At 43.3% G+C, this 27858-nt stretch overlaps 1 protein-coding gene across 5 annotated transcripts; it reads right to left on the reverse strand.

The window, feature by feature from the left end:
* On the reverse strand, positions 1 to 27099 carry LOC123343273 (cytochrome b-245 heavy chain). 5 transcript variants are annotated; one of them, XM_045002736.1, is made up of 13 exons: positions 27028 to 27099; positions 23937 to 24032; positions 21852 to 21962; positions 18439 to 18523; positions 17255 to 17400; positions 15720 to 15910; positions 12372 to 12501; positions 9269 to 9361; positions 7920 to 8173; positions 7062 to 7224; positions 3596 to 3742; positions 1396 to 1520; positions 1 to 684 (listed from the first exon to the last, which is right to left on the reverse strand). In XM_045002736.1, the coding sequence occupies exons 1-13, from the start codon at positions 27070 to 27072 to the stop codon at positions 558 to 560; spliced, it is 1713 nt and encodes a 570-aa protein (XP_044858671.1). In that variant the 5' UTR covers positions 27073 to 27099; the 3' UTR covers positions 1 to 557. The 5 variants fall into 5 exon arrangements, with proteins under 5 accessions (XP_044858671.1, XP_044873608.1, XP_044866120.1 ...); XM_045017673.1 differs by lacking the exons at positions 23937 to 24032; positions 27028 to 27099 and adding an exon at positions 22315 to 22451; XM_045010185.1 differs by lacking the exons at positions 23937 to 24032; positions 27028 to 27099 and adding an exon at positions 22311 to 22450.
* Between the last annotated feature and the right edge of the window lie 759 nt (positions 27100 to 27858).

Below are 27858 nucleotides of genomic sequence, written 5' to 3' on the forward strand. Positions count from 1 at the left end.
AGAAAGAAGTTTGAAAACCACTGGCTTAGGAGTGTGGATTATTCACACCTCTGAGCCACATAAATTGTACCAAAGTAATCTGTAGTGCAGACATAGCCTAAATCTCATTCATCCCTCCCCAAATTCTGCTTTCTTCCAGAAAATCCCTGCAGCCAAAATAATCTGCATGTTAAATAGCAAGCATTACGCTAACACACTTTTTTGTTTCATAGGATTAAACTATTATCAGTGTAAACTGGCTCCCCACAATGCAACCTCTATCGATAGCCTGAGGAAGTCACTACAAATGACAGGAAGCTAAAGATAGTTAGTTAAGACAAACCTCACAAAGAATAGATTTCTGCTAAATTGCTCAGAATGTGGAGGCCCATGCAAATAGACCCAAGGCCAAAGTTACACCAGTGTAAATCCAGGGCAATTCCACTGAAGCAAACGGCTTAACATTAGTGTAACTGAGATCAGAATCCAGTCCATAATCTCCAAACTCCAACAGAAAAAGAAACAAGCTCTTTAGCTTTTGGATTTAGCTATTCCAGTATCCTGTCAAGGCCAGTGAGTTAAAAGTTTTCCTTGTTAAAAATGAAGTGTACTCCTCGTGGATCAGCATCCGAGTTGTTGATACACTGCTTATTGAGTGTTTCAGCCAGGGCTTCCGGTCCACAGAGGAAAACGCCTACTCTGGAACTGTTAAGAAAGAACATCACAGTGTGGTAAGTAATCAAGCAGGTATTCAATCCACAACAACACGAGTAGGGTGGGTGAGCAAATGGATCATTTGATCTGCAGCTGACAGACATTAAAGGCACTAAAATAGAAGCTTGTATTACGATATCAGCTACTTAACATTAATACATTTAACGCCTCTTTAAATCTTCACAGTGCTCTTGAAACAGGAACGAATTTATCCTCCTAAAACCTGTGAGGTAGACAGGCAAGATTTATAACTGCTTTTAAAACAAATGGCAGGCTAAATTCTGGTCCTCCAGAAGTCAATGCCAAAATTTCCCAGATTCTCATATGCAGCCTCTAATTTTGCTGCTTTCAATTTTGGGTTCCCAGATGCAGCCCATCCATCTTAAGGTCTGGTTTTCAGCAGTATTAATCATTGACTTCAGTTGGAGTTACAGATGTTTCTAAAACCAGGCCTTCCGTGCATGAAGTTTAGCACCCAAAATTAGTGGAGATTTTTGAAAATGTAGGTCTAAAGTGGCTTGGGCAACATTTCAGTGGCAGAGCTTAGTTTGGAATTTGGGAGTTCCTGGCTCTGAAGTCCACATTCAGTCTGTTGGATCACTTTGCCTCTCAAATATTACCAACATAAGGAGTAAGACCATTTTTTTATGGCAGCTAGTTTGAGGGAGTCCACAGAAACTATAGCTCTGAAATCTGATTTACCTTGGGTGCTGACTTGCAATGGTTTTGAACTCATTTTCCCAGTTGGGTCTGCCATACAAGGTCTTCTGTTTCAGACCCGTAATCACATCTTTCTCTTCATCATGGTGTACTGTAAAATGAGTGGCCTATGAGAAAGGAGACAAATGCTTGAGGGAACAGCGGAAGGAGAAATTTAGAGATGGTTGCTTTAGCACAAGTTTAGAAAGTTAACCCTATTAGCATGCAGTGGAATTATCTGCAGGCTAGAAGAGTTCCTTTGGGATGTGGAATTTATGTTTGATCTCAGGGCTTGAAAATACTAATCCTTCAAGCTAGTAATTAGCTTTCTGCTCTAGTGAACAGCCTGATTCGGGTTCTCTGATGGTACTGTAAGGACAAGAGTCTCCCCTCAGTTATACTGGTGTGGTCCCATTGAGGTTGCACTGGTATGTCTGAGGGGAACATGTCCCCCTGTGAAGTCTTTTCTCTTCTCCTTACCTGTCTAACTTCCATCTACATCAGAGTTAAGTGCATGATTCAAAGTTCACAGAAGTCAATGGAAAGACGCATGTTTACTTCAGTGGGATTTGGATTGGACCCTAACAGAGTTACTAGTTATATTTGGGGGAAGAATTAGAGCAGTGACTTAGTTGGAACCAAGAGGTATACAACCGTACTTCTTCTCTTCCCCACAACTTCGCGCCCCCTCCACTCACAGAATTGTGGGTGGGTGGAATGTAAGTGGAGTGAAATATAATCAAAAGAACTAAAATAAGCCTCTTTCCTGACTGACTCACCCATTTTTCAAGTATCCAATGGAAGGTTTGGGTCCTTGGTCTCCCAAAAACAGTCTATATTGTCCTCTCCCACAGGGAAGTGCAAAAGAGCCAAGAAACTGCTGAAGGAAATGTGCTGCCACTGGCTGAGTCCCATTGCTGTGCATTAGCTGCTGCAGGGGGAGGCCCAGCTGCAGTTACTGCTCAGTTGCAGAGAGAGGAGCTCTCTTAAGGGAGACCACAGGTCCCAAGGAGGACGGCTAAACAATCCCTGAGCCCAAGGAGAGAGGCTTTATTTCAAGTGTATTTTTATTGAATAAATTAGAACCTGAGGAGGGGAATTTTATCTCACATTCTTTTAGACTGGGTGGAGTTCTTAAGCAACCCTGAGACCAGGAGAGCCTGCAGCACCACACTAGGTCAAGAGGGGATGCTGGAGGGGAGGCAGGCCCTACGACAGGGCAATGCTGGGTTTTAAGCACTATTACTAAGGCTTAGGGTACGTCCATACTTACCGGCCGGGTTGACGGGTAGCGTTCGACTTCTCGGAGTTCAAACTATCGCGTCTAATCTAGACGCGATAGTTCGAACTCCGAACGCGCTCCCGTCGACTCCGGAACTTCACCACCGCAAACGGCGGTGGTGGAGTCGACGGGGGAGCCGCGGACTTCGATCCCGCGGCGTCTGGACAGGTAAGAAGTTTGAACTAAGGTAGTTCGACTTCAGCTACGCTATTCACGTAGCTGAAGTCGTGTACCTTAGTTCGACCCTCGCCCCCTAGTGTAGACCAGGCCTAAGACTTTAGTCGTGAGTATTTTTAGTAAAAGTCATGGACAGGTCATGGGCAGTAAACAAAAATTCATGCCTCCTGACGTGTCCATGACTTGTATTATATCTCCCGGTTTAAATCTTGGGTGCTCTGGAGGGGGGGGCTCCGGAGGCATCATGGATGATTTGGAGGGAGGGCTGCGGGGGCACATTGGGTGCTCTGGGGCAGGGGGCTCCATGAGTGCTCTGGGGCAGAGGGGAGCCCAGGACCGTCACTGGTACTCTGGTGCAGGGGGCAGAAGGAGGGAGCAGGGGACATGGCCCGTGGCCCTGGGGTCAGTCGCATCAGCCACTGCAGAAGCCACAGAGGTCCCGGAAAGTCACAGAATCTGTGACTTCCACGACAGACTCTCAGCTTTAACTATTACCGATAGAAATTCTATTTTTAGCATATTGAAACTTCTCAGTTGGCCATAGGTTTGTGCAACTTGTTCTTTCTGACAATACCCTTCTAAAAATAAAATCCCTGACAGCCATACCAGGGCCAGGAGAATGGTACAGTTCCTTTTTGAATGCTTGTACCTTCACAAAAACCAACCAATCACCCCAACCGATGTTAAAATAATAAATAACATCCATGATACTTAAGGAACTGACATTTTCCCCAGAGTGGTTACCTGAGATTCATCCCAGCCTGTTAGGTAGATGTTGTAACTGAGAAACTGTGCATTGTCCCTCTCCTGCATTTGATTCTCCAGGGATTGCAAGAGGTCAGCAAACCATTCAAAGGCATGAGTGTCTCTGCAGAGCCAGTAAAAATAGATCTGAAAGAAACAGAATTAAACTCTTATCTTCTGTATACACTTACGCATTTCCACTGATTGAAATGGGGATTTTTAGAGGCACGGTTTACTGGTGCTTTAGAAATTCCCCTTGTTACCAGAGTTGATGGGAAGTTCATCTGGCATCATAACTGTTTAGAAGCTGGAAGGGCTGTGGAGCAGAGTTAATGATTATGTGAAAAGGGAAACAGTTCCCCCTTTTCCCTTCACCAGTGTCCTATTTACTGTATCATGCTGCCTCTCCATCCCTGCTCCCTCAGAGTAGCAATTTGTTAAACCATTCAAGAATGACTTGGATGAAAACCCGTCTCCATCTCTGCAGCCAAGGAAGGCCCAGTAGGCAGCAGAACTGGTCCAGTTCCTCTACCCTAGTGGGGGGCAGAGGGGATGTGACCTCAGGTGCACAGAGGAACTGTGGAGGCTCCCTCTGCCCCAACACACAGGGTGATTTCAAGAGCGAGGGCATGGTGGTGGACCAGTGACTACTTAGTTCCATTGACCTAAAATCCCACCCTGCCCTGGGCGAGGAGTGCAGCAGATGCCAAGGCTATTGCAACCCAAAGCTGGCAACAATATAACAGAAGTGGTGAAGTGGCTTTATTGCTGCCTTCCTCAATTCAATGGAAAACTAGTGGGTGTAGCCCATCTTCCCTGCACTGAGCTGAGTCCAGAATTTGGCCCATAGGCTTGTGACTGCTTCTTCTGTTATCATCTTGAGCTGCAAACAGCGAAGAAGCAAACAGAGGAAGTTCGCCTAGGGGGAGTTCCCACAGAGTTTTTTGCCTTTCAGACTTCTGGGAGCAATAAATACAACATCTGAAGAGGCTCTTAGAAGGAAGACAATATGGATAGTGAGTGATCAGCTGTTGTGACCTGCACAGGATGTGCCATGTTTGTCTTTCTCCCAGAGGATAGAAGTGACTTTGTCGGTAGGAAGTGCAAGCTGGTCTCTATATTGGAAGAGAAGGTTAAAGGACTAGCGACCCAAGTATCAACCCTGCATTGCATCAGAGAAAATGAAGACTTTCTGGATAGAAGTCAGCATTTGGTACTGCAGGCACAGCATGCTGAAGAATCAGAGAGGGCCATACAGAATGGGGAAGATAATTGGCAGCATGTGACCTCCAGAAGAAGCAAGAGGAGAACCCATGTACCCCCAGTGCAGATAGAGGTAAGAAACCATTTTCAGGCTCTCTGCACAGGTACTACAGTGGAGAATGGTTTGGAAGAGTCATCTGAGGGAAGGGATCAGAAGAAGACCCCATCGACCAGAAGGCATGGGATGCATTGTCCTACGGATGGGGGTTCCACAACCACCATTCCCAAGAGGAGGAGACAGGTGGTGGTGGTCGGGGATTCCCTCCTCAGGGGGACGGAGTCATCCATCTGCCATCCAGACCAGGAAACTTGAGAAGTGTGCTGCTTGCCTGAAGCTAGAATTCGGGATGTGACGGAGTGTCTGCTGAGACTGATTAAGCCCTTGGACCGCTGCCCCCTTCCTACTTCTCCATGTGGGCACCAATGATACTGCCAGGAATGACCTTGAGCGGGTCACTGCAGACTATGTGACTCTGGGAAGAAGGATAAAGGAGTTTGAGGCACAAGTCATGTTCTCGTCCATCCTCCCTGTTGAAGGAAAAGTCCCAAGTAGGGACCATCAAATTGCGGAAGTAAATGTGTGGTTACGCAGGCGGTGTCAGAGAGAGGGCTTTGGATTCCTTGACCATGGGATATTGTTCCAGGAAGGATTGCTAGGAAGAGATGGGATCCACTATCGAAGAGAGGGAAGAGTATCTTCACAGGCAGGCTTGCTAACCTAGTGAGGAGAGACCTAAGCCCTGAGGTAGTGGGGAAGAGGGATACCGGGAGGAAACACAAGGAGGAGGGTGCAACAGGGAAGGCCTCCTGATTCATTCTGAGAAAGTAGGACAATCAGCTAAGTTATCTTAGGTGCCTGTACATGAACGTAAGAAGCCTGGGAAATAAGCAGGAAGAATTGGAAGTCCTGGCACAGTCAAGGAACTATGATGTGATTGGAACAACAGAGACTTGGTGGGGTAACTTACATGACTGGAGCACTGGTGGATAGAAAGTTGGCTAGATCATCAGGCTCAATGGGTAGTGATCAATGGCTCAGTATCTAGTTCGCAGCTGGTATGTGCCCCAGGGGTCAGTCCTGGGGCTGGTTTTGTTCAACATCTTCATTAATGATCTGGATGATGGGATGAATTGCACCCTCAGGAATTTTGCAGATAACACTAAGATGGGGGGAAAGGTAGATATGCTGGAGGGTAGGGATAAGGTCCAGAGTAACCTAGACAAATTGGAGGATTGGGCCAAAAGAAATCTGGTGAGGTTCAACAAGGACAAGTGCACAGTCCTGCACTTAGGATGGAAGAATCCAATGTACTGCTACAGACTGGGGACTGACTGGCTAAGCGGCAGTTCTGCAGAAAAGGACCTGGAGATTCAGTGGACGAGAAGCTGGATACGAGTCAACAGTGTGCCCTTGTTGTCAAGAAGGCTAACAGCATATTGGCCTGCATTAGTAGGAGCATTGCCAGCAGATCAAGGGAAGTGATTATTTCCCTCTATTCAGCACTGGTGAGGCCACATCTGGAGTACTGCATCCAGTTTTGGGCCCCCCACTACAGAAAGGATGTAAACAAATTGGAGACAGTCCAGTGGAGGGCAACAAAAATGATTAGGGGGCTGGAGCACATGACTTATGAGGAGAGGCTGAGGGAACTGGTGTTATTTAGTCTGCAGAAGTGAAGAGCGAGGGGGGATTTGATAGCAGCCTTCAACTACCTGAAAGGGGGTTCCAAAGGGGATGGAGCTAGGCTGTTCTCAGTGGTGGAAGATGACAGAATAAGGAGCAATGGTCTCAAGTTGCAATGGGCGAGGTCTAGGTTGGATATTAGGAAACACTATTTCACTAGGAGGGTGGTGAAGCACTGGAATGGGTTACCTAGGGAGGTGGTGGAATCTCCATCCTTAGAGATTTTTAAGGCCCGGCTTGACAAAGCCCTGGCTGGGATGATTTAGTTGGGGTTGGTCCTGCTTTGAGCAGGGGGTTGGATTAGATGGCCTCCTGAGGTTTCTTCCAACCCTAATCTTCTATGATCTTTTCCTTTTCCTGATAATACTTGTCTTGTTAAGTCTGTGGACTCCTCTCCCCCAGCAGGCAGGCACATCTTTGGAGCAAGGCAGTCTGTTCATAAGGTTTGCTGGGCCTGTTTTGTTGGGTCTCCCCCTGCCCCCATTTGTTGGGAAGGTTTTGTACAGCCAGGGGACATACCTTCTTGAGTCTTAGACTGGTTGCATCACTGCAGTATTTGTACCAGACAGACTTGAGTATCGATGCAAATGGGGTGACCCCTATTCCAGCTCCAACCAGCATCACAGTTTCATAACTGAATACATCTTCACTAGCTGTGCCAAATGGGCCATCCACAAGAATCCTAAAAGAAAGAGTACAATTAATAATATAAAAATATAATCTATATATTTATCACCACACACACAAAGTGTGGGCTCGCGTCTTCCCTATGTCCAAGCACCACTTGGTAAAGGATAGGGTGGGGCACTGTAAAACTAATTACAGCTTCATGATTCTGTGACACCCAGCCCCAATCTGACATAGAGCAGTCCAGGGGGCTGCTCTAATTTACACCAGTGAAGGGTTGGTATAATGGAGCTCTCCCCAGTTAAACCCCTTTGCTGGTGGCGGGAAAGATCAGTGGCACAGAAGCTGTTTCCACTGGTTTTATGTCAGTTGGGAGTTTTCCTCCACTAGTGGAATTCTCCACTGGTCACTTATAGCCAGAACAGGAGCCTGAGAATCTGCCCCATAAACTTAAGGTTAAGGTTGCTCAAGTGCGTTTTCCATTAACAGAATGACTCCAAAAATCTAGGTAATCACCAGATTCACCTCCTCAAAAACACTTGTCCCAATTCAGCAAAATGTGCATTTTAAGAAAACTGATTTTTATGAGCAGGCATGGAATGAAAATTTAGAGGGTAGCCATCAGCCAGGATGGAGAGAGTCAAGGAATGTGTGAGGCATGCCTCCAAAGAGGGTAGGTCTGATTTTAGGCCTAGCAGACTTGATATAACATTGTCCCTTTTCAGAGATTATCATGGAGATTGCACATACTTTGGCAATTTCCATGCTTCTTGAAATTCTTGTTTGTCACATCCACAGGCATTGGACAAGCCCTCTGTCCAGTCTCCTACAATACGGATGTGAATGCTGAAGTAATCCTCTTCAGGGGCAGAAGTCAGTGTGAAAGGGTGCCACTCCAGATGAGACACTGTGGGACATTGAACAAAAATGTACTGGCCAACTTCCATCTTGAATCCCTTTTTCATCATCTGAAGCTCAAATGTTTTGAAGGGATGATTGACCACCTAAGGGCACAAAATACAAAAGGCTGTCAACAGCTGCACGGTTAGCCCCATCCACTATCATCACATCCAGCACCACCTGATGTATTTCACTGTGAGAGCAAATTAAACTGGCCAAATTTTCTTTCAAAGAGCACAGGACAGTCTGAGGAATAGCATCTGACAGCCAGACAGGAGACTGTAGAACTGTCTAAATTGTTGATAGAAACATTTTCATACCATTCTTGTGGCTATTATTTATCATTTAATACAAACTGTTATAGGGCAGACAGATACATCTAGTACATTGCCAGGGTTGTGTGTGTATTTGTGTGACTAATTCCAGGTGCAGTGTGTCACTGCCACAGAATGGATCACATGTTCATGAAGTTGAGGGGTGGAGCTTAGCACACAAGCAGGGCACTGGACTGACAGCACTGGAAACTGAAGCCTTCTGCGTATATCCACGTGGGAGTTATGGCATGGTCATTCACCTTGCCCCTGTGGTTTTTTTAAGCCTATCTGGAAATGACCATCTTGAGGCGCAAGACAGTAATTCAGTCTCTATGACTTTTTAACATTGACCTCTTTGCTGATCCTGCCAGCAATTTTCAGGAGAGGTTTGGAGGAGATCTAGTCTATTGGCTAACTTCAGAACTGGCTAGCTTTGTAATTATTTGTATTACTGTAACATCTAGAGGCCCAAATGAGAGAGGGCCTCATTGTGCTTGGCACTGTACAGACACATAGCGAAAGACATTTCCTGCCCAGGAGAGCCCACAGGATAAGCAGACAAGACAGATAAAGGGTTGGAGAAAGAAAGTATCATTGTTCCCATTTTTCAGGTGGGCAACTGAGGCAAACAGAGATCCAGAGTAACATTTCTAAAAGCACTTAAATAAATAGAAGTGCAGCTGTACCGCTGAAGGGACCCATTTTGGTTAACAGCATCCAGAACACTTTACAAGGGTACTTTCTCTAATAACGCATCCTGGTTTGGGGAAGTCCATGCCTTTTCCTGCAGACACTCACCCTACTGTATTCTCTACTACTGACAACAAGTAATGGGAAGACTGAGGAACAATTTGCCCAAGATAAACACATAACATTGATACACACCTTTGTGATTACAACCTTCTGCTGTGATCGCCAAAATCGCACCAATCTCTCAAAGAAGTACAAAATCATAGGAACCACTACCCACTTCCATGTCTGTTAGCAGAACAAAGATAAGAAGAAAATGAGAAGGGGAAGCAAGATATATGCTGATAAGTTACTTTACATAAAATAGTGGAGGCTTTATACACACAGAAATTCATTTCAGTGAATTGATGCTCTTCATCACTCAGTCTGGGGAACTTGATACATCACATCAAACCTTCAAAACAACTTCCTTCTTTGAGAGTGGATTTTCCCTCTAGCAGGTGTTGCAGATGGATTTACAATCGCTACCGTACAACTGGCTAGTTATAGAACAGGATTCTCCTATGGGTGCTCCTTCCGCTTTGGCTAAAGTTCAGAGTGACTTGGAGCACAATATGGGTTAATAGGTGTATATTTTTTTCTTTCAAAGTCAAGTCAGGGTGCGGGATAGAGATTCTCAAATCCCAATGTGAGGATCAGAAGACTAGATAAACAAGAGGCCTACATTTGGTGGATAGGATTTTCTGAAGTGAAGAGTTTAGAGTCATCAAGTTTACACTCTCTGGAAACTTCTGAGGTTTGTTTGAATTGATCAATTCTAGTTTCAAAGCAGAGGGCTTGGATTTTTCAGGCTTTATATGAAGGAATAAGTATAAATCTGCCTCAGGACTCAATCACTTTCTTAGTTCAGCATTTATTTTCTCTTGCCATTTGACTCTTCATGCACATACAGTACGTAAGACTAAAAGTACATTATACATTAAACAATCATAAGAATAAATTAATCCCTGGTATAACCTCACTGATTGAAATGGAGCTACACACGCAATCAGTTTGGCACATTTAAATTATGTGGGGTTGTAAATTGGTGGGTCTGTGACCTCTGATGGGATCTGGGTGATGAGTTCATTTAAAAAATATTTTCAAAGAAATGGGACTGTCAGGTCGAGTAGCAAGCCCTGGCATTTTATGACATTTTAAAAAAATCCATTATGATCTAACAAGTTTGAAAAGCAATCAAGAACCAGCTGAGTTTAGGCTTGCCCCTCATGAACATAATGGAGCAAATTCTGCTCTCATTTACACACATGCAACTCCATAACTTTTACTCGGAAAATGAGTCTGTTTTTGCCAGAAAAGTACTTTTAAGAATGACCCAAAACACTGGGAAATAAGAGTCACTCAGCACATTAGAACTATAACGCTCACCCTCCTCTGGTGATTATACTCTCAGTTGATGATACTGAACAGGCCTGGCAATTCTCTTCACATCTTGATATAAATCTGTGCTAGTCTTACCCAGGGCTGGCTCCAGCTTTTTTGCTGCCCCAAGCGGCGAATAGGGAAAAAAAAAAGCCGCAATTGGCAGAACTTCGGAGGCTGCTCTACCGCGCCGCATCATTCTTCTGTGCGGTAGAGCCAAAGACCCGGACGTGCCGTCCCCTTCCATGGGCCACCCCAAGCAGCAGCTTGCTGTGCAGGTGCCTGGAGCCGGCCCTGGTCTTACCTCATCTTTGCAAGATGGTGGTTCCTAGTGATAGATTTGGATGGAACCTGAGATCTAGTCAAGGAATGCCGCTGCACGGTTGGCGATCATGTGGGTGCCAAAAGCTTTGGTAGTACAATAAGATCGCCAGTGACAGACATGAACTGAGTATCCAGATACACTACTTTAAGGATCTAGCTAGTGATCAGTCCAGATGATGCTGGGTCTCTCCGGGGTTTGCCATAGGCACCGACTCAGTGGGTGCTCTGGGGCTGGAGCACCAATGGAGAAAAATTGGTGCTCTGCACCCTCCGGCAGCTCCCCTGCCCCAGCTCACCTCGCTGCCGCTCCACCTCCTCCCCTGAGCATGCTGTGTCCCCGCTTAGCCCCCTACCTCCCAGGGTTTCCCTTCGCGGCGGCAAGCACTGGGAAGGAGGGGGGAGGAAGGAGAACGCGGCACACTCAGGGAAGAGGTGGGGCTGGGGTGGGGATTTGGGGAAGGAGTCCAATGGGGCAGGGAGGGGGTGGAATTGGGCTGGGGACTTTCAGGAAGGGGTTGGAATGAGGGTGGGGCAGGGGTGGAGTTGGGGCGGGGCCGGAGGGTGCAAGCACCCACTGGCATCAAGAAAAGTTGGCGGCTATGGGGTTTGCCATCATGATAAGCTCTAAGTCGAAAACGCCCTTAAAACAAACATATTATCCTCAACATTCCTTAAGCCATTGTTTTACATTAGTGCACAGTACCTACCTTAACAATACGAAATATTCCCTCTCAATATTATTTCTTATTTGTATTTCAGTAGCACCTACAGACTCCAGTCGTAGGCCAGGAACCCCATTGTGCTACACATTGTACAAACACAGAACAAAAAAACTATCCCTGCCCTGAGGAGTTTGCAATTTTCCCTTTCCTGAGCAAGCTAACAGAGAATTTTGAATAAACCCTGCAAGCTCATAATTATATTCTAGTGAATGGTTCTCATATATTTTTGGTATGTCAAACTCGTTCAATATTTTTCCCTTTCCTTTTGCCCATCATGTTAAATATGAACATTTTAGTTTAGAGATGGTCAGGACCAATTCAGGAAACTTCAATTGTCTCTGAAGAGATATTTGGAGATCCACAGATGGGACCAATAGCAGAACTACTCCAGATGGTAGTTCAACCAGCGTGGAGGAGGCTGGGTTGGTGCTGCCATCTTGGATGTGGTCACTCAGTGCTGACTGGTGAGTGTTCTTACATCAAATGTTTTATCCAGAAGTTCTTCTTTCCCTGGGTAGCCCTCCCAACAATGATATACAACTTGGTGATCTCCAATACCTGGGCCTCCAAGTATCAGCTCGAAAGCAAGACATTTAGGTGATACCCTCCTCATGCAGTCTTCACCCAACCTTCTTTAGTCTGTCTTTGATTACAATCTGCCATTTCAAAATGTTAAAAAACAAGTGATTTCCCACTGAAGCTCATGGTTTACTGCATATCTAGATTCAGATGAATCTTTCTATAGTATCTAAACATGTTGTTTAACACAAAAAGTGATAGATTTTGAAGACTTTCATTACTGTATTTATACTTAAAACAATAGAACATACCATAGGAGGATTTCCAGCAAACTGAGGGATAGGACATGAACTTATTTTTCCCCACTGAGTGAAGTTCTTGTCACATTTATTTGGATTATGCTGTTTCAAGCTCTCATCTGTCTGTCCACGTACAATACGGCTTGAAAATAATACAAAATGTTAATGTAAATGAAATGATATCTAGTACTTACAGTTATTACATTCAACAATTTATTTCTGCACTGTTAATATCAATTTTTTCTGGTAAGATTCTATGACACTGCTCAATCTGCAGATTTGCTACTAAAATAAGGAGAAACGGGAGGCAAATCTGTATTGATTGCCTCGGGGAAACCTCCCCACACAAACCATCAAGTGAAGAACTGAGAAATACTACAGTTACAAGTTGTAATAACGTGGTTACAAAGGGAATATTTTATTTGTTTAAAAGAAAGCCTGATTTTTCCTTCTGCCTGTTCTATTTCTATCCCTTTGAAATAAGAGGTGGAAAAATCAGGATCCTCAATTTATCAGTGGCCATAAACTACAGTTACAATTATTGCAAACAAACTTCAGCTGTACAAGCCATGTTTGACCTCTCCTGAAGTTTGTCTCTTGGAAGCTGTGGACTAGATCTTCAGCTAGTCAGTCTCTCACATCCTAGCGTGTGCAAAAACGTCAATGGCACTATGACAACTGACACCAGTTGAGGATCTCCCCCTGATTTCTAGCATCAACTTTGGTTATTGCTTTTCCATACACAGATGACATGCAGCTACGCGTCTCCTTAGAAACAATGAGTTGTATATTTTCCATCACTCAAACTACACTGAGTCTGTCAGTGCCTGGTTACTTGTGACATTTACCCTTCACACACGAAAGACTAAGTCTTCCCTCTAGGTGAAAGGTCTTCTGTCCAATATTTCTGATTACCTTATCATTCTCCTTATACTCAAAAACTTCAACTTTGCTCATAAGGCCAAATACACTGGAATTATCCTAGTCTCAAGCTGATCCTTTCTTCTAACATCTCTCCTTTCTGTACAACTGCCTACTACCTTGAGATCATAGCTAGAACTTATCTTTTTCTCTACAGAAATCTTATTCCTGCCTTCATCTCCTCCCATTTAGACTACTGCAGTTCTCTCTTGGCAATGTTTCTAATCCTTGCTCTCTAAACGTCAAGGTTTTCAGTATTGCAAGTTTAAACTACCAAGGTTGTAAGTAAAAAGACAACTTTGTCTAATAGTTATTGCTCACTTACCTCCTATTGTAAATAGAGACAAAAATATACCACTGTGTTGTAACTACTGACAAGTGTTGACTTTTTAGTGACAGGCATTAATTTTACTCCAGGAAACATGAACCATTCTTATCTTCACTTGCTTCATTAGCTTTCTATTCATCCCAGATATTAAAAAAGCAAAAAATTCCATCCTAGTTTTCAAAACACTTCCTGGACTTACATCACTCTAATGTACATGCGTCTGATGAAGTTGGCATTCACCCACAAAAGCTTATGCTCCAATACTTCTGTTAGTCTATAAGGTGCCATAGGACTCTTTGTTGCTTTTTACAGATCCAGACTAACACGGCTACCCCTCTGATACTTGATCACTCCAATGTGTTAACTTCATAGTCACCTTCTCATCTGTTTGCTATTTGTGCTCCTCCAGCTGTAATCTCTGTGACAGAGTGTACCAACCCCACACTGGGCAAGCAGAGGTTAACCAGTCCCTTTGGGCCCAAGAGGCCATGCCCCTGTGTCTCTGCTGCACATGCCTCAGGTGGAGGGAGCAGATAAAAGGAAGCTGGCCAGCTCAGTCAGGGCTGACTGAGGAGGAGGACGGACGTGTGCTGCTGGCACCAATAAGCCCTCCAGACTCCTGAGGCAGGTATCCCGGACTACATTAAGGAGGGCACACTGGCTGTGGAGACCAACTTGGGATGCTGAACTGTGAAAGACAGGCCCGCAATGGACTTAAGGGTACGAAGTGACCCAGGGAATGTATTGGAGTCAATACTTGAATCCTAAACAGGGAGGTTACCAGCTTCACAGAACCCGGTGGAATAGGGTGGGCCCGGGTTCCCCTGCCCTCCATCCCATGCTGGTAGGTGGTCATTATTGCTGGAGATGCCAGCCATAGACTGTTCATTTGTTCTGCCTTGGCCAGGGGGCTGAAGCCCTGTTTGTGATTGTTTGCCCCCAGCAGGAAGCCCAGGGGCTTCAGACTGTTCATTTCTTCTGCCCTGCCTAGGGGACCAAAAGCTCTTTGTAGTTATTAACCCCGCGAGGAGGCTGAAAAGCTACAGACCGTTCATTTGCTCTGCCCCACCCAAAGGGCCATAGTCCCTGACTGTGTTTGTCTGGCCCAGTTGAGAGTTGTGATGACCGTGTGACAGGGTGTATCAACTCCGCACTGGGCAAGCGGAAGCACCCCTCCCTCTGATGGATGTGCAGAGCCCCGTGACAATCTCATTTCTGACTTCTCCCTGGGGCCATTCGCAGTGGATGGAGGAAGTGTTTTTGCACAGTCATCATTACTGACCATTTTTAAAGAACTCTTTCCCATCTTCTGGACCATTCAATCTCTCTTTTAAAAGGTCACATCAAGAACTTCCTCTTAACTGTAGTTTATGAGCATGAGCCAAGAAATGCTGCTTGTGACTAAATGCTATTTAGCTTTCTGTCCTGCTTTATACATCTGTGCTGTAATTTTAAACAGTAACTGGAGTTCATTTTTCCTAGTACTAAAGCTGCCTCACTTTCTCTTTATAACTTCTTAAGCTATTTTGCAAGGGGAAAAAAAGAGGAATGAAATGAACGATCCACGGGAAAAGAACATGCCTGTTTGGAATTTAGGAGCTGTCTCTAAGCCACAACAATTAATGTTTGTCTATAAATAAACCTGCAACCACTGAAATCCAATTCTGAAACATTAATGGACTGCTAATATTAACAATGTTTGGAAAGATAATTCCTTGTTAGATTTAGCACTAAGGCAACAAAAATTGGTTTGTTGTTGTGTTATTTCAGGTGGTGTAGTATGTAATTCCTTCTAGGAAATAAGGCTGAGCTAAGTTATAGGAAGAGAAACCCTACACAGGAAAGAACTTTCTAATTAGAAAGTCAAAAAGTGAATATCTGTGATTCTAAAGATGACTATCTCTTGTAAAGATTTATGCATGTGACAACTTGTCTCTGATCTGCGTAAGTGTTTGTAGGATTGGGCCAATAATCACTATCAAGATAACAGCTGATAGCATCCTAAATCACTAATCAGATACATTACATGTCTGTTTCTTGGGCTTCAATTTACAGTACATGAACTACCATGTATCTTGTAGCATATGCAGTGAATGTTTACAAATACTTACCCAGCTCCATGAATGACAAGTCCAATAAAGAAGATGACAAAGAGATGGTGTGTGTACCAAAATACTTCAAAATAGGACCTTCGAATGGTTTTAGTGGATGATGTGATGATTAATATAAGGGCCAATGTAATGATGACACCACTGAGACCTGCCAAGTATGTGAAAGCTACGTATAGGCCACCTTCGGGGTTCTGTGAAATAAACACACACAGGGGTATAAATGAAGACAATTTATCAAAATTGAATTGGGCACTATCAGTCTTGTTCATTTCAGACTCTTTAAGGAGATGGCATACTGTAAGAAACAGCATGGGAATAGTTAAAGTGTCAGCAGTGATCTGAAGCTGATAGGAAAAAGGGAGGGGGACAGAGGAACCCATCTGGGATCTTTGAGAATGAGAGTGATGCAATCACACTTATTCATACTATATTTGAAGTTTTTGGTTAGGGATAAGTCCAAACCCCATCCATGACACTACAGCGGTAGCCATGTCTAGAAGGCTACTAGAGTACACACCTGTTGGGTTACAAGATGATGTTCTGGGACACTGTGGTTACAGCATGTTAAAAAACAGTCGAAGTAGTAGATTTGACTGACAATTGGAAGAAGCCTTTTGAGCATCAGAAGCTTCGACCTGAACCCACCATTCATTCACACCTGGCGTGAAATCCTGGTGCAACTTGAAATCAATGGGAATTTTGCCATTGACTTCAGTGAAGTCAGGACTTCACCTCACAGGTGGGAATTTCAAATGCACCTAAGTGATTTAGGAGCACAAGCCCAACTGATTTCCAAATGAATTGTGCTCCTAAATCACTCCAGTGTTTATACACACCCTGTGTATGCCACACTGCATTTGTACTGAACCTGAGTAAACTAAATGGAAGAGGGAAATAAAGTATTTTTTACTCATTGGCACATGGAAGTGGGAGTCAGAAATTCTGGGTTCTGTTTCTAGCTCTGCCACTGGCTAGTTGTGTGGGGAAAAAATGTCACTGAAGTCCATTTTCACAGCTGTGTGTCTAAAGTTAGGAGCCTACATCCATATGTAGGTACCAACATGAACGTTCTGCTTTTCAGTGGTGCTGAGCACCTGCAGCTATCAATAGTGAATAGGAATTGTGGGTGCTCAGCAGCTCTGTGTGTGTGTGTGTGGGGGGGAACAACAAAAAAAACCAGACCTTAATTGTAGGAACTCAAGTTTGAAGATTTTGATCTTCACATCTCTGTGACTTTCTTAGCCCATCTGTAAAATGGGGGTAAGGATGATGCTTATCCAGCTACCTCGCAAAGGCGCAGTTTAATGAATTAATGTTTCTAAAGGACTGAGACTGTTAGGGGACAAATGTGAACTATTACTGAAGTTCAGCATCACTTTTATTAATTATTGCCAAATATAGAGGACTACATTGTGCAGGGTTTGTTCCTGTAATGTGATTTAAACACAGATTCAACCTATTAAACATACCAAATAACAAAATGTCCTCGACACAGTTGCCTACATGAACATTCCCCATGGCACAGGGTCACTTACCGAGATTTTTTTTCGGACAAAATTCAGGTAGGTTTCTCCTGACTTGTCACCAAGATCAGAGAGAGCAGCTTGAATAGTTCCTTTTGCTTCAACACGTGCATCCACACACCTCTCTACATTAAATAAATGTGCGATGGTGTGTATGGCTGTGAGTGACAGAGAAAACAACACGGCTTGTGTTAGGTAAGTGTTATACCGTTTGCTGTATAGGTAACTCAGAAAAAGTTTCTGGCTTTTAAACACTAAGGCCTTGTCCAAACTACAGAATAGAACCTTTGCTCTCTATCACCATATGTCTGGGAGACTCACGATCATTAGTGGATTTTATCCCCACAACTACCCTTTCAGGAAGGAGAGGGTTATGCCCATTTTACAGATGGAGAACTGAGGCACAATACAGACTAAGTGATTTGAGCAACATAGAAAGTCAACTAGGGATGGACGCTCAGCACTTTCTGAAATTCAGGCCCCTTTGAGATGTCATTAGTTGGGCACTCAAAATCACTAGTCGCATTTGAAAAATTGGGCTGTGGGGTCTGATCCTGCACCTGTACAAAACTCAGGTGGTCTGAGTTGTGTTCCCATCTCTGACACAGACTTCCTGCTTGACCTTGAACAAGTCACTTAATCATTTGTGCCTCAGTTCCCCTTCTGTAAAATGCCAATAATAATACAACAGCCGTACCTCAGGAAGGGACCACAGCAGGAGTGAGAAACTCAATGTATTCTTGTTTGTAAGATGCTCAGATACTGTGATGATCAGCACCATAGAAAAGTCTATGGCAAGTCTACATAACAAGTAGGGGAGAAAGACCATTTACCCAATCCTTCGTATGCAGCTTCTCTTTCTTCACTCTCCTTATTTACTACGAACATCCCAGTTTGGAAACAAGCCTCAGAAAGCATTGGGTACCAATTTTTCTGAGGGCATGATTGAATACCCTTTATTAGAGAGTAGCCTGCACTGGAATAACAGAGTTACAGAGAGTTGTCTTTTGCCACTTCGTTTTCTGCTAGTTTCAAACTAGCATTTGGAAACTGATTTAACCCATGCCATGTGTCATTCTCTTAGTTTAGTGAAATGAGGTACCTGGTCATAAACTCCAAAGACACTGTTTCCATTTGGATTCTGTGCAAGGTGAAATGACAAAGCAATGATCAAGAAAAAACTCTTAAATACCTACCAGTATGAAGGGCAATCATCCAAGCCACCATTTTGTGAAACGTGAGGTTCCTGTCTAGCTGTCTCCGGATACGGGTTGAGCAGCACTTTGGGTAAAAAAATATGAAAAGTCTTTGCAGATTATTTGTGGTGTGAAGGATATAGCATACTTAACTGGGGGAATAACCCAGGTTCATTGAACCCAAGACTTGCTGAAATTGATGTAAAGATTCAAAATGACATGAATTAAATGCTATAGTGTGATACTTTACCATATAGTGATGCCAAATAATGCTATAAGACATTTGATTAAATCAAGTTACTTGATCATAGGATGGGAGTTCAAGATGGCAGAGAGTGGATGGATATCTAAATTAAGACTTGCTTTAATATGAGGAACAGAGCCTGTGACAATTCTCTGCCATACCAGAGGTATTATCATTCATTCTTATTCATGTTATGGTAGTGCCCAGAAGTCCCAGTTGGAGCACAATCCCATTGGGCTGTGTGTCATACAAATATATAAGTCTGTGCCTCAAAGAGTTACCAGCCAAAAGGTGCTAGACATTTTACAGACACATATGAAAATACAATTCCTTCCCCAAAGAGCAGAACTGCTGACCTGCTAGTTAACTTGGCCTGGTTAACCATCCTGGCCTGAAGTTAACCTGCCCATCTTGCAACATATCATTGGAACTACACTGACTTCCAAAGACAAACAGAAATAAAAATCTCCCTGCCTAATAAATAAATAAAGCTGAAAAACCTGATTCATAGATTCATCAGCTCAGGATAAAACAAAGACTGTGAATGGCTTGCCAACTACAAAACCAGTTTCTCCTCTCTTGGTTTTCACACCTCAGCTGCTAGAAGAGGGCCTCATCCTCCCTGATTGAACTAACCTCACTATCTCTAGCCTGCTTCTTGCTTGCTCATATATATACCTGCCCCTGGAAATTTCCACTACTTGCATCCAACGAAGTGGGTATTCACCCACGAAAGCTCATGCTCCCAAACGTCTGTTAGTCTATAAGGTGCCACAAGACTCTTTGCTGCTTTTACAGATCCATACTAACACGGCTACCCCTCTGATACTTCAGGTCAGAAGGGACCATTATGATCATCTAGTCTGACCTCCTGCACAATGCAGGCCATACAATCTCACCCATCCACTTCTATAATAAACCCCTAACCTATGTCTGAGTTATTGAAGTCCTCAAATTGTGATTTGAAGACCTCAAGCTGCAGAGAATCCTCCAGCAAGTGACCCGTGCCCCATGCTGCAGAGGAAGGCGAAAAACCTCCAGGGCCTCTGCCAATCTGCCCTGGAGGAAAGTTCTTTCCTGACCCCAAATATGGCGATCAGTTAGACCCTGAGCATGTGGGCAAGACTCACCAGCTGTTTTTGTGAATACACACTAACACAGCTACCTTCGGATACTTGACATGATTGCATAGTATTTTTCCATATGATCCTAATGAAATCAGTGGAATTTTGGGATATGCAAATAATGCAGCATCAGGTGCTATGTAGCTATAAGTCTATATAATGCTGGAATAAAATAGTATCTGAGATAAGACCAGATAACCTTAGATGCTGTTAAATGATATTTCATCTGATAACCAATAACAACTGTGCTGTTCAGTTTTTGGAAATAGTATAGGAAAGAGATTGTACAATTTTTTAATTTTCTCAACTCTGAGCTCTTTTCCCCTTTTCTCAGTAAATAAGTGTTAGTCGCCATTAGGAAAGAACAAATTGTCTGAAAAATGAGAAGTGAAACTCATAGCATATTGCTTATGGCAGAGACATGGAGGCTGGACATTTACTCCAATTTTAACTCCTATAAGTTAAAAGAATTTTTTGTATTAAAGTTAGATTTTTAGCCTGGAAGACCCAGTCTTGTAGTTTCTAGATTTGCTCATAAACTGATGGAACTAACAGCAATAGCCTGAGCCAAGCATAATGTAACAGATGCTAAGCAAGTATTTTCCCACACAGCTCTGCCAAGTCAACTGAAGAATGACCAGCAAGCAACACCTCTGCTATTTGAGTCCTAGGTCTCTCTGGACATGAAAACTAAAAACTGTGCTGAAGTGTCCGACATTTTGTAGTGACTTGGTGATGTGGGAAAAAGTCCCATGTTACAGGGCAGGATAAGGCCAAACTCCTCATTTATTTTTCATTTTATTCACAAGACCTGTTGTAGCTGCACTTATTATAAATAGCACTAAGACAAACAAATCCTTCAACTATGAAATCACCCCCTCTAGCCTACAAATAACAGTCAGTCCACCAGCCTCATGCAAAGGCCTAGATAAACCTTGCAACACAGTCATTAGGCCAACAGCCTTGGGCTGAGGGCAGCCTACTGAGAAAATCTTTGTAGGAGACCTGGAGAAACCTGGTAAGAAAGTCCCAACTGACCTCAACCCTTGGGATGGCGCGTAAGCAGGGAAGGCATCTCTAAGGCATGAAATCTTTCTTACAAGGCTTTACAGATCTAAATCAACTTCTTGAACTGGAGCCACTGGGTATGTACATGTTTGTGCTGAGGCATACAGGAAGAAAGAAGAGGGAGGATAAGATGTTTTGCATGGGAACTGTCCTGTGATTCTCTTTCATTGGACCATGATAGAGTAGCGTCTTTAGTTTCCCAGTGCCTGCCGGTAGCTTTTGATGAGAACAAGATGACCAAGTGCAATTCAGATAAAGCTGAGGTGATGGGATAGGGTTGGGAGGGGAAGTAACTACATGAGATGGTATCTCCTTCCTCATCTGAACATTTTGTGTTAGTAAGGTTTGCAACCTGGAGTTCCTTTTGGCGTCCTGACTGTAGTAGTCAAGGATAGGTTTGTGCTTAGATAGAATATTTTCTTCTCAGTTATCCATGTCTTGATTGCGAGATTGCTGCAGTGTGCACTGGTTAGGGCTACCATGGAAGACCACTCACAATTTCAGATAGCACGGAACACCACTTAATGGTGCTTCTCATGTGCAGCCTATTTCACCTGTGCTCCATAGGCTGGAGAAGGTCAGAAGGCTGTTAAGCAATTTTAGGCTGAGTCTGGTATAAACCATGCGCAACCGAGAAGGGAGAATGTAAGAGAAGGATCAAGTGTGAAAATACAGCTCTTATAGCTTTTGAAAATATTTTTCTTTCTTTCAAAATTTCAGGCACAAAGTTAGAAGCCAGGGGCCAAATTCATCTCTGGCATAAATAGGTGCAACTCCAGGGATGACAGCTTGAAAGTGAGGCCTTTGTGGTTCATTTGTTCTCAGTGTATAACCCTCACTTCTCTTCCACGGCAAAACTCGGGACTTCATTACTTCTGAAAAGGGGCACGTAAAAAGGAAGATACTTTTGGGGAACTCGAGCTCAGTAATGTGAGCCACTCTCTCTCAAGTATTCTGAAAGTCTTTCTTCATCTTACCGCACTGGATCCTCTGAGGAAGGAGAGCAGGTTTCGACAGACTGGCAGCAGAATCAGCAAGCAGTTGAAATTCAAACAGGCTGCAGGTGCTCGTGCCCAAGCCAAAGCAGACTGTAATGCAATGTAACATAGGGCAATATCAGTACAGCACATCATGTAAGAAACTAAGGGCATGTCTACACAGCAACTGGGAAGGAGGTTACCTCCCAGCCTGGGCAGACAGACATGTGCTAGCTCTGCTTGAGCTAGCATGCTAAAACTAGCAGTACAGCCATCATGGCAGCACAGGCTAGCTGCCGAGTACAAGCCCACCTGACTGCCCCTGCCCCAAATCCAACCTAGCCCATGCTGCAACAGCCACACTGCTATTTTTAGCATGCTAGTTCAAGCAAAGCTAGCATGTCTGTGTAGCCAGGATGGGAGTGGCGCTATAGATGTACCCTTAGTCCTGATGCTCACCCACCCTAAAGCTTCTTTACACTTAGCCTGAGCACAAATGAGAATTAAGGATGTCATTTAGATTTCACCCAAGTACTGCTCTGTACAGATCAGTTGAACACACATATAGCAACACAGAGATGCCTTCAAATAAAACCTTGCTTCTCTTTTCAGTGTTTAAATTATCTCATTATTTTAAAGGCTCACTGTTAGGTCTGACAGCTGAGGCCAACCACAGAGCAGATGTAACTAGTTAGCAGTTCCCCATCTGATGACTATTAGAATGTGGTCTCATTGAAGATTGGTAGGAAGTCAGATGAAGAGGGGTACAGCGTACCAGGAAAGTCTATCTTATAATATGTATATTCAAGAAAGAAACCAGGACTAGATTTAGTCCAATGATTTTCTGTAAATACAGGTTTCTCTTTCTTTTTATGATCAGTGCCATTTTAAAAGAAAACTTTGTATTGATTCCTTATGGTTTCAGATTTACAACTTCAACAAAGAGCATCAAAAAAGGGATGAAGAAGCTTGCTTCTTTTTTTTTTTTATTAAGGATGGAGGAACAAATTGTAAATCTCGATTCAGACTAAACAATTTTGGAAAAATTCTGCTTTCCATTACAGAAGCAGCACTTCAAAGGGCATTGCACCCTTATAAATAAGAGCAGAATTTGGCCAATACGTTTGACTGTGAAAGCAAGAGCAAGATTCCCAGCTTTGTTGAATCAAATCAGTAACTCTGTGGAAAATATCACGTTGTTTTATGATGCAGAGCCAACAGTAACTTTTGCAATAATGAGGTTCTACCATGATCACTTTTTAAAAAATATGAGCAATTCCCATCACTGACTTCTCTGTAGTATATAAAAATACTGATAGAAATCAGCTTGGGTTGAATCTCTTGCAGCATGTCACAAATTGGATTTAGCAACAGTCTGTTTCATCCTGTCTAATGTGGTAATGTGATTGCTGCTGGATTTTCTGCAGCTTGAAGTCTTCAAACCACAATTTGAGGATTTCAATAACTCAGACATAGGTTAGGGGTTTGTTATAGAAGTGGATGGGTGAGATTCTGTGGCCTGCATTGTGCAGGAGGTCAGACTAGATGATCATAATGGTCCCTTCTGACCTTAAAGTCTATGACTGGAAAGCTTTGGAAACTAGTTTACAATAGGTCACATGACCTATGTCAGCCAATTGGATTACATTTGGCACTCCAGGGTCTTATATATAGATATATTTTGATATAATCATAAATGACAACTAGCCTTGTGGGCAAACAGCTCTGTAAACTATTCACTTCAGAATAGAAAAATGATTCTATGAAAAAAATGATTAAGATAGCCTTTTTTTTATTCCAGGGCAATACTTTGCACAGCTTCTGCTTAATCAAGCAGTCACGATCTGTGTTCTATTTTTTAATTAAAAGAAGTGTGAATCTTCCTGGAAGACATCTACAAAATGGGGTTTGTCTGCTCCGCATTCCATTGTTCTGTCTGAAAGCACCATGTGCGTTCAATTATCTGTTTGTATGAATTTTGAACGCTACTGTCTCCACCAAATAGGATTGAGGACAAAATAGGAAGACGTAGTTAAAATTGTATCTGTTCAGTAAATGCCATGGTAACACACATACTGTACTTACCCCAAGAAGCTGTCTGCTATAGTAGTATTTGTCTGGAACATCATATACTCTGTAGTACCACCAAAAGAGGAAGGCATTTAACCCCAGCCACACAAGCTGAATGAGAAAAATACATGATTGGATGCAATCAAAAGATATGTTTTAGTCAGACACAAATTGGGCTCAATACAGGAGATACTGGATGAAATTCTATGGCTTATGGTATTCAGGAGGTCACACTAGCTGATCTAATAACCCTTTCTGGCCTTAAAATCTTCACCCCCTTTACCTCTTTAATATAATGGAGGCTGCCATTTCCTCAGGGGCAGTGATTAAGGTGTTTTATTATTATTGTTATTATTTTGTGCTACCCCTTCATTCTATATTATAATTTACCCACACTCCACCCCAGCTCCCATCCCCATTAAATCCCCTGTTTCCTCTCCAGGCATATACACTAGTGGAATAACCCTACAGCTAACAGTGCTTCAGGTATCCTCCCTAAGACTACACATACTGACTAACATGTATTTGTACCATTGCCCTGAATTGGATGCAACATCAGATCTTTTTAAGTGTGTGTGATTAGACCACCCTCTGAAAGGTTGTAGCCTATAGAGGAAATAAGCCATAGTACTGCAGCAGCTTACCAAGGGTCCCCTTTAGCTCAGGTGGTTTTGTGAGGCACATGTGACCCTGAGGCCATGTATGCATGGTTGAGCTGATGACCATTATTAATGGCAGGTCTTCAGCCAGATTTCCCCTTGTAGCAGCCAGAGGTTGAAGCTGTGCCAAAGGGCTGGGGTGGCTTTCAACTGTACTGTGATCTCCCTCCTACAGTTTCTACAGAGCAAGGGTAGCTATAAGCTCAGTCCGAGTCCTGGTGAAATCCCTGCCAGAGCACACAGCCCAGCAGGTCTCACTGCATCAGCACATTTCCCTCTGGCCCGCCCTACCCAGTTCTGGAGATAGTTGTTTGGCTTCAAGTCCCATAGAGCAATAGCTGGGGGCTATGGGCAGTTCGCACCCCTGTGCTCAGCCCCAGGTGGATTGACCAAGTGGGAAAGAAACACATGGGGAGGAGGGAGTAGTGAGTTGCGGTGAATCAAACCTCCTGTTGGGGGTTTGGGGGTGGTAGAAATTATAGTGCCGCACTCCCTTACTCCTACCCTAAGGATTCAGGTGTTGTTTCCACAATGTTCCCCGGCCCTCACTAGCATTGTGATAAAGCCTGGGGCCAACCTAGACCCTGAAGGCCTGTTTCTCCTCCCGCTTACATTAGGGTAAATCACCACTGAAGGGAATGGAGTTCCACCAGTGTAATACTGGAATGTGTGAGAGGAGAATCTGACCCCAGATCTCTATTACAGAGGAAGTGCAAAGCAGGAAGAAAAGTTCAGAAGAACTCGTAAGGCTGCATTACAAGTCTAGCCAGGGGAATAACACCCAAGTAGCATATAATATTGTAACAGTGAACAGTGCTGAATGCTGTTCCAATCAGACCCTCTAAAGAAGCTTTCCTTTGACTTGTTTCTGTCTCTACACCTTTACTTATTTTTCTTTCAATCTACTTCAAATAACTCCTTGTTTTTCTTACTCGAGTGAAAATACACTTTTGTTTTAATTCAGCTAATGTTCAGCTCTTGTGAGGGAGACATGCCAGAGCTCAGCTGCTGTGAGCTTTTGCTTACTTGAATCACTGACCATGACAGCACAATACATTGATTTTTCAAGCCATCGGGATGTTCATACCTCATTTTTAAATATGTCCTAGCTACTGATATAATTACGGACAGTAAATGGCAGGCACAATCCATTTCTGACTACACAAGTTCACATTTCAGCAACCACAGATGTTATATTTCTAAGTCTACTTTTTTTCCTATTGGTATATAGAATATTAGCTTTAATAGCATCTGGCAAAAATTCTGTGACTAGTTATAAGTAACTGTTATTACAGAACTGAATATCTATATCTTTTGTATCATTAATATTTTCTTAAGACAGGCTCTTTAATGTGAAAAAAGAGCAGCTGAGCTCTTAAATATGAAAGTATCATTTCTTTTGCCTCTGGTAGATTAAAGCTCTGATCCTGCAAACACTTGCTCACATTCATAATTATAGGCACCTGAGCATTTATTTCAGTGGCACTGTTCAGGTCTATAAGATTAAGCATATTCAAAAGTATTTGCAAGATCAGTACCTATGATTTTCCAGACTAATTTATGGCTATTCATTTAATAAACTTATTACACATCATCAGCATTATTACATTATTTTTAGATGTTTTGAATGCAAATCTAAAAATCAGCTTCATGATGGTCTAGTAACTCTTTTGAAGATATAGAATCAATTCACTATTTCTCATAATTGCACTGTATATGAAGCCAGATTTTAAGATATCTTTGGCTAGCAATCAACTGTTGAAAAGAAAAATACAGGAACATAACAGGAATCACGGTTGAATTCACATCCTGCTTCTAGTATGTGTGTTGCTGCACATATATACACACATGCGACCATACAGGCTGTGTAGTCTGAACCTAGTCTTTTGGGGGCATTTGGCTTTATTAATAAATCAAAGAAAACACCCAATTATTAAACCCTCATCTAAGTTTTCCTCTCCAAGTTTGGCTTTTCTCTCTGTCCCAGACCCTAGCTCCCCTACACACGAGAGGGATTCCACCCACTTTTATATCCTGGCTGGCACTAATTGAACACACTGGCTAGAATGACATAGCATTGTTTTCACTGCATATTCATGCAAGAGTCAAGCACAGCAAGTCTTAACAAAGGATCCCCACACGCAGAATCCCAGAATGTAATGTTATATGCGCTCTCTCATGCCAGGATCACTCTCCCATCCAAACACTTACAGGCATATAACTAATCAAATGAGACAAAGTACAGACTGAAAACCTGGCCCCACTGAACTCAATGGCACTTTACTAGTAAGGAACTCTGGGATTTCACCCGGTAATTCTTAGTAGTTCTATTGCTTGCCCATAGCCACAGTATCAGAAAAATTAAAGTGGACTCAAAGTGATCAGCATATTTCAGGTCTCACAACACGTGTGGCCAAATGTGAATCACAATAAGGTATTGTACTTACAATGACAAAGATGGAGAGTCCCTCGTTCACCACCCAGTTGCCCATCGTTGCTGGGGCAGAGTGCACACTGGCTTTGTTCTTCTTCAGGCAATGTGTGTATCTCCCCACTGAAGGAAGTGAGAGCAGCAGTCTTGATGCAACCTGTTTCCTTTGTCATTCATCTAGAAATTAGCTAACCATTGACCCATGCAATGGTTTAAATTTGCTGTATCTTTCCTGACATCTCTACAAACACAACGTCTTAAGACCCAGCCTTAATAAGGAGAGCTTGGAAATTGACATTTTTCTCTTGTGTATGAACTACTTTGGGTTAAACAAATGTCATTGGAGGGTGTTTCTGCCCGAAACCTTGGTGTCACTTAACTACAACACTGAAACCCTTTAGCCGAATGAAAAACTACACATGATCGGACTCCTCCTTGGTTCATCCTCCCCTCCCCCCCAGCACTACACCCTGCCCCTCCCATACCTGCTGATCCAGTCTCCTCCCTCAACTTCCTCTCCCTCACAGTTTATTACTCTCCTGCAGCTCAGTATCCCACAAAAGCCTCCAAAAATGATTTACCATCCCCCTCCCTGACAGACATGCACTAGCAATTCTAGCCCAGATCTTCAGAAGTATTTAGGCTCCTAACGTCTATTGATTTCAATGGAGGTTAGGAACCTACATATGTCTGAAGATCTGGGCCTCTTTGCCTCCCAGCTGCTCTCTGCTTGGCTCTTCAGTCAGTGCTGTGGTGTGGACATGCCTTCCCAGTTAGCCCAAAAGTGTTGCCAACTCTCATGAGACTTGGTGCTTTTTATAAACTCCCAGCTCCTGGGAGCATGTGA

This window comes from Mauremys mutica, chromosome 1 (genome assembly GCF_020497125.1).
Source record: "Mauremys mutica isolate MM-2020 ecotype Southern chromosome 1, ASM2049712v1, whole genome shotgun sequence".
Lineage (NCBI taxonomy): Eukaryota > Metazoa > Chordata > Testudines > Geoemydidae > Mauremys > Mauremys mutica.

What these genes read in the sequence shown, in the direction of transcription:
- LOC123343273 (XM_045002736.1), bottom strand. Translation starts at nt 27,072, where the DNA reads ATGGGCAACTGGGTGGTGAACGAGGGACTCTCCATCTTTGTCATT. An exon ending in GATGATTGCCCTTCATACTG is followed by an intron (nt 17,401 to 18,438) that starts GTAGGTATTTAA and finishes TGTCACTCACAG; the next exon opens with CCATACACACCATCGCACAT. An exon ending in CAGGCTGGGATGAATCTCAG is followed by an intron (nt 1,521 to 3,595) that starts GTAACCACTCTG and finishes CCTTTCTCATAG; the next exon opens with GCCACTCATTTTACAGTACA.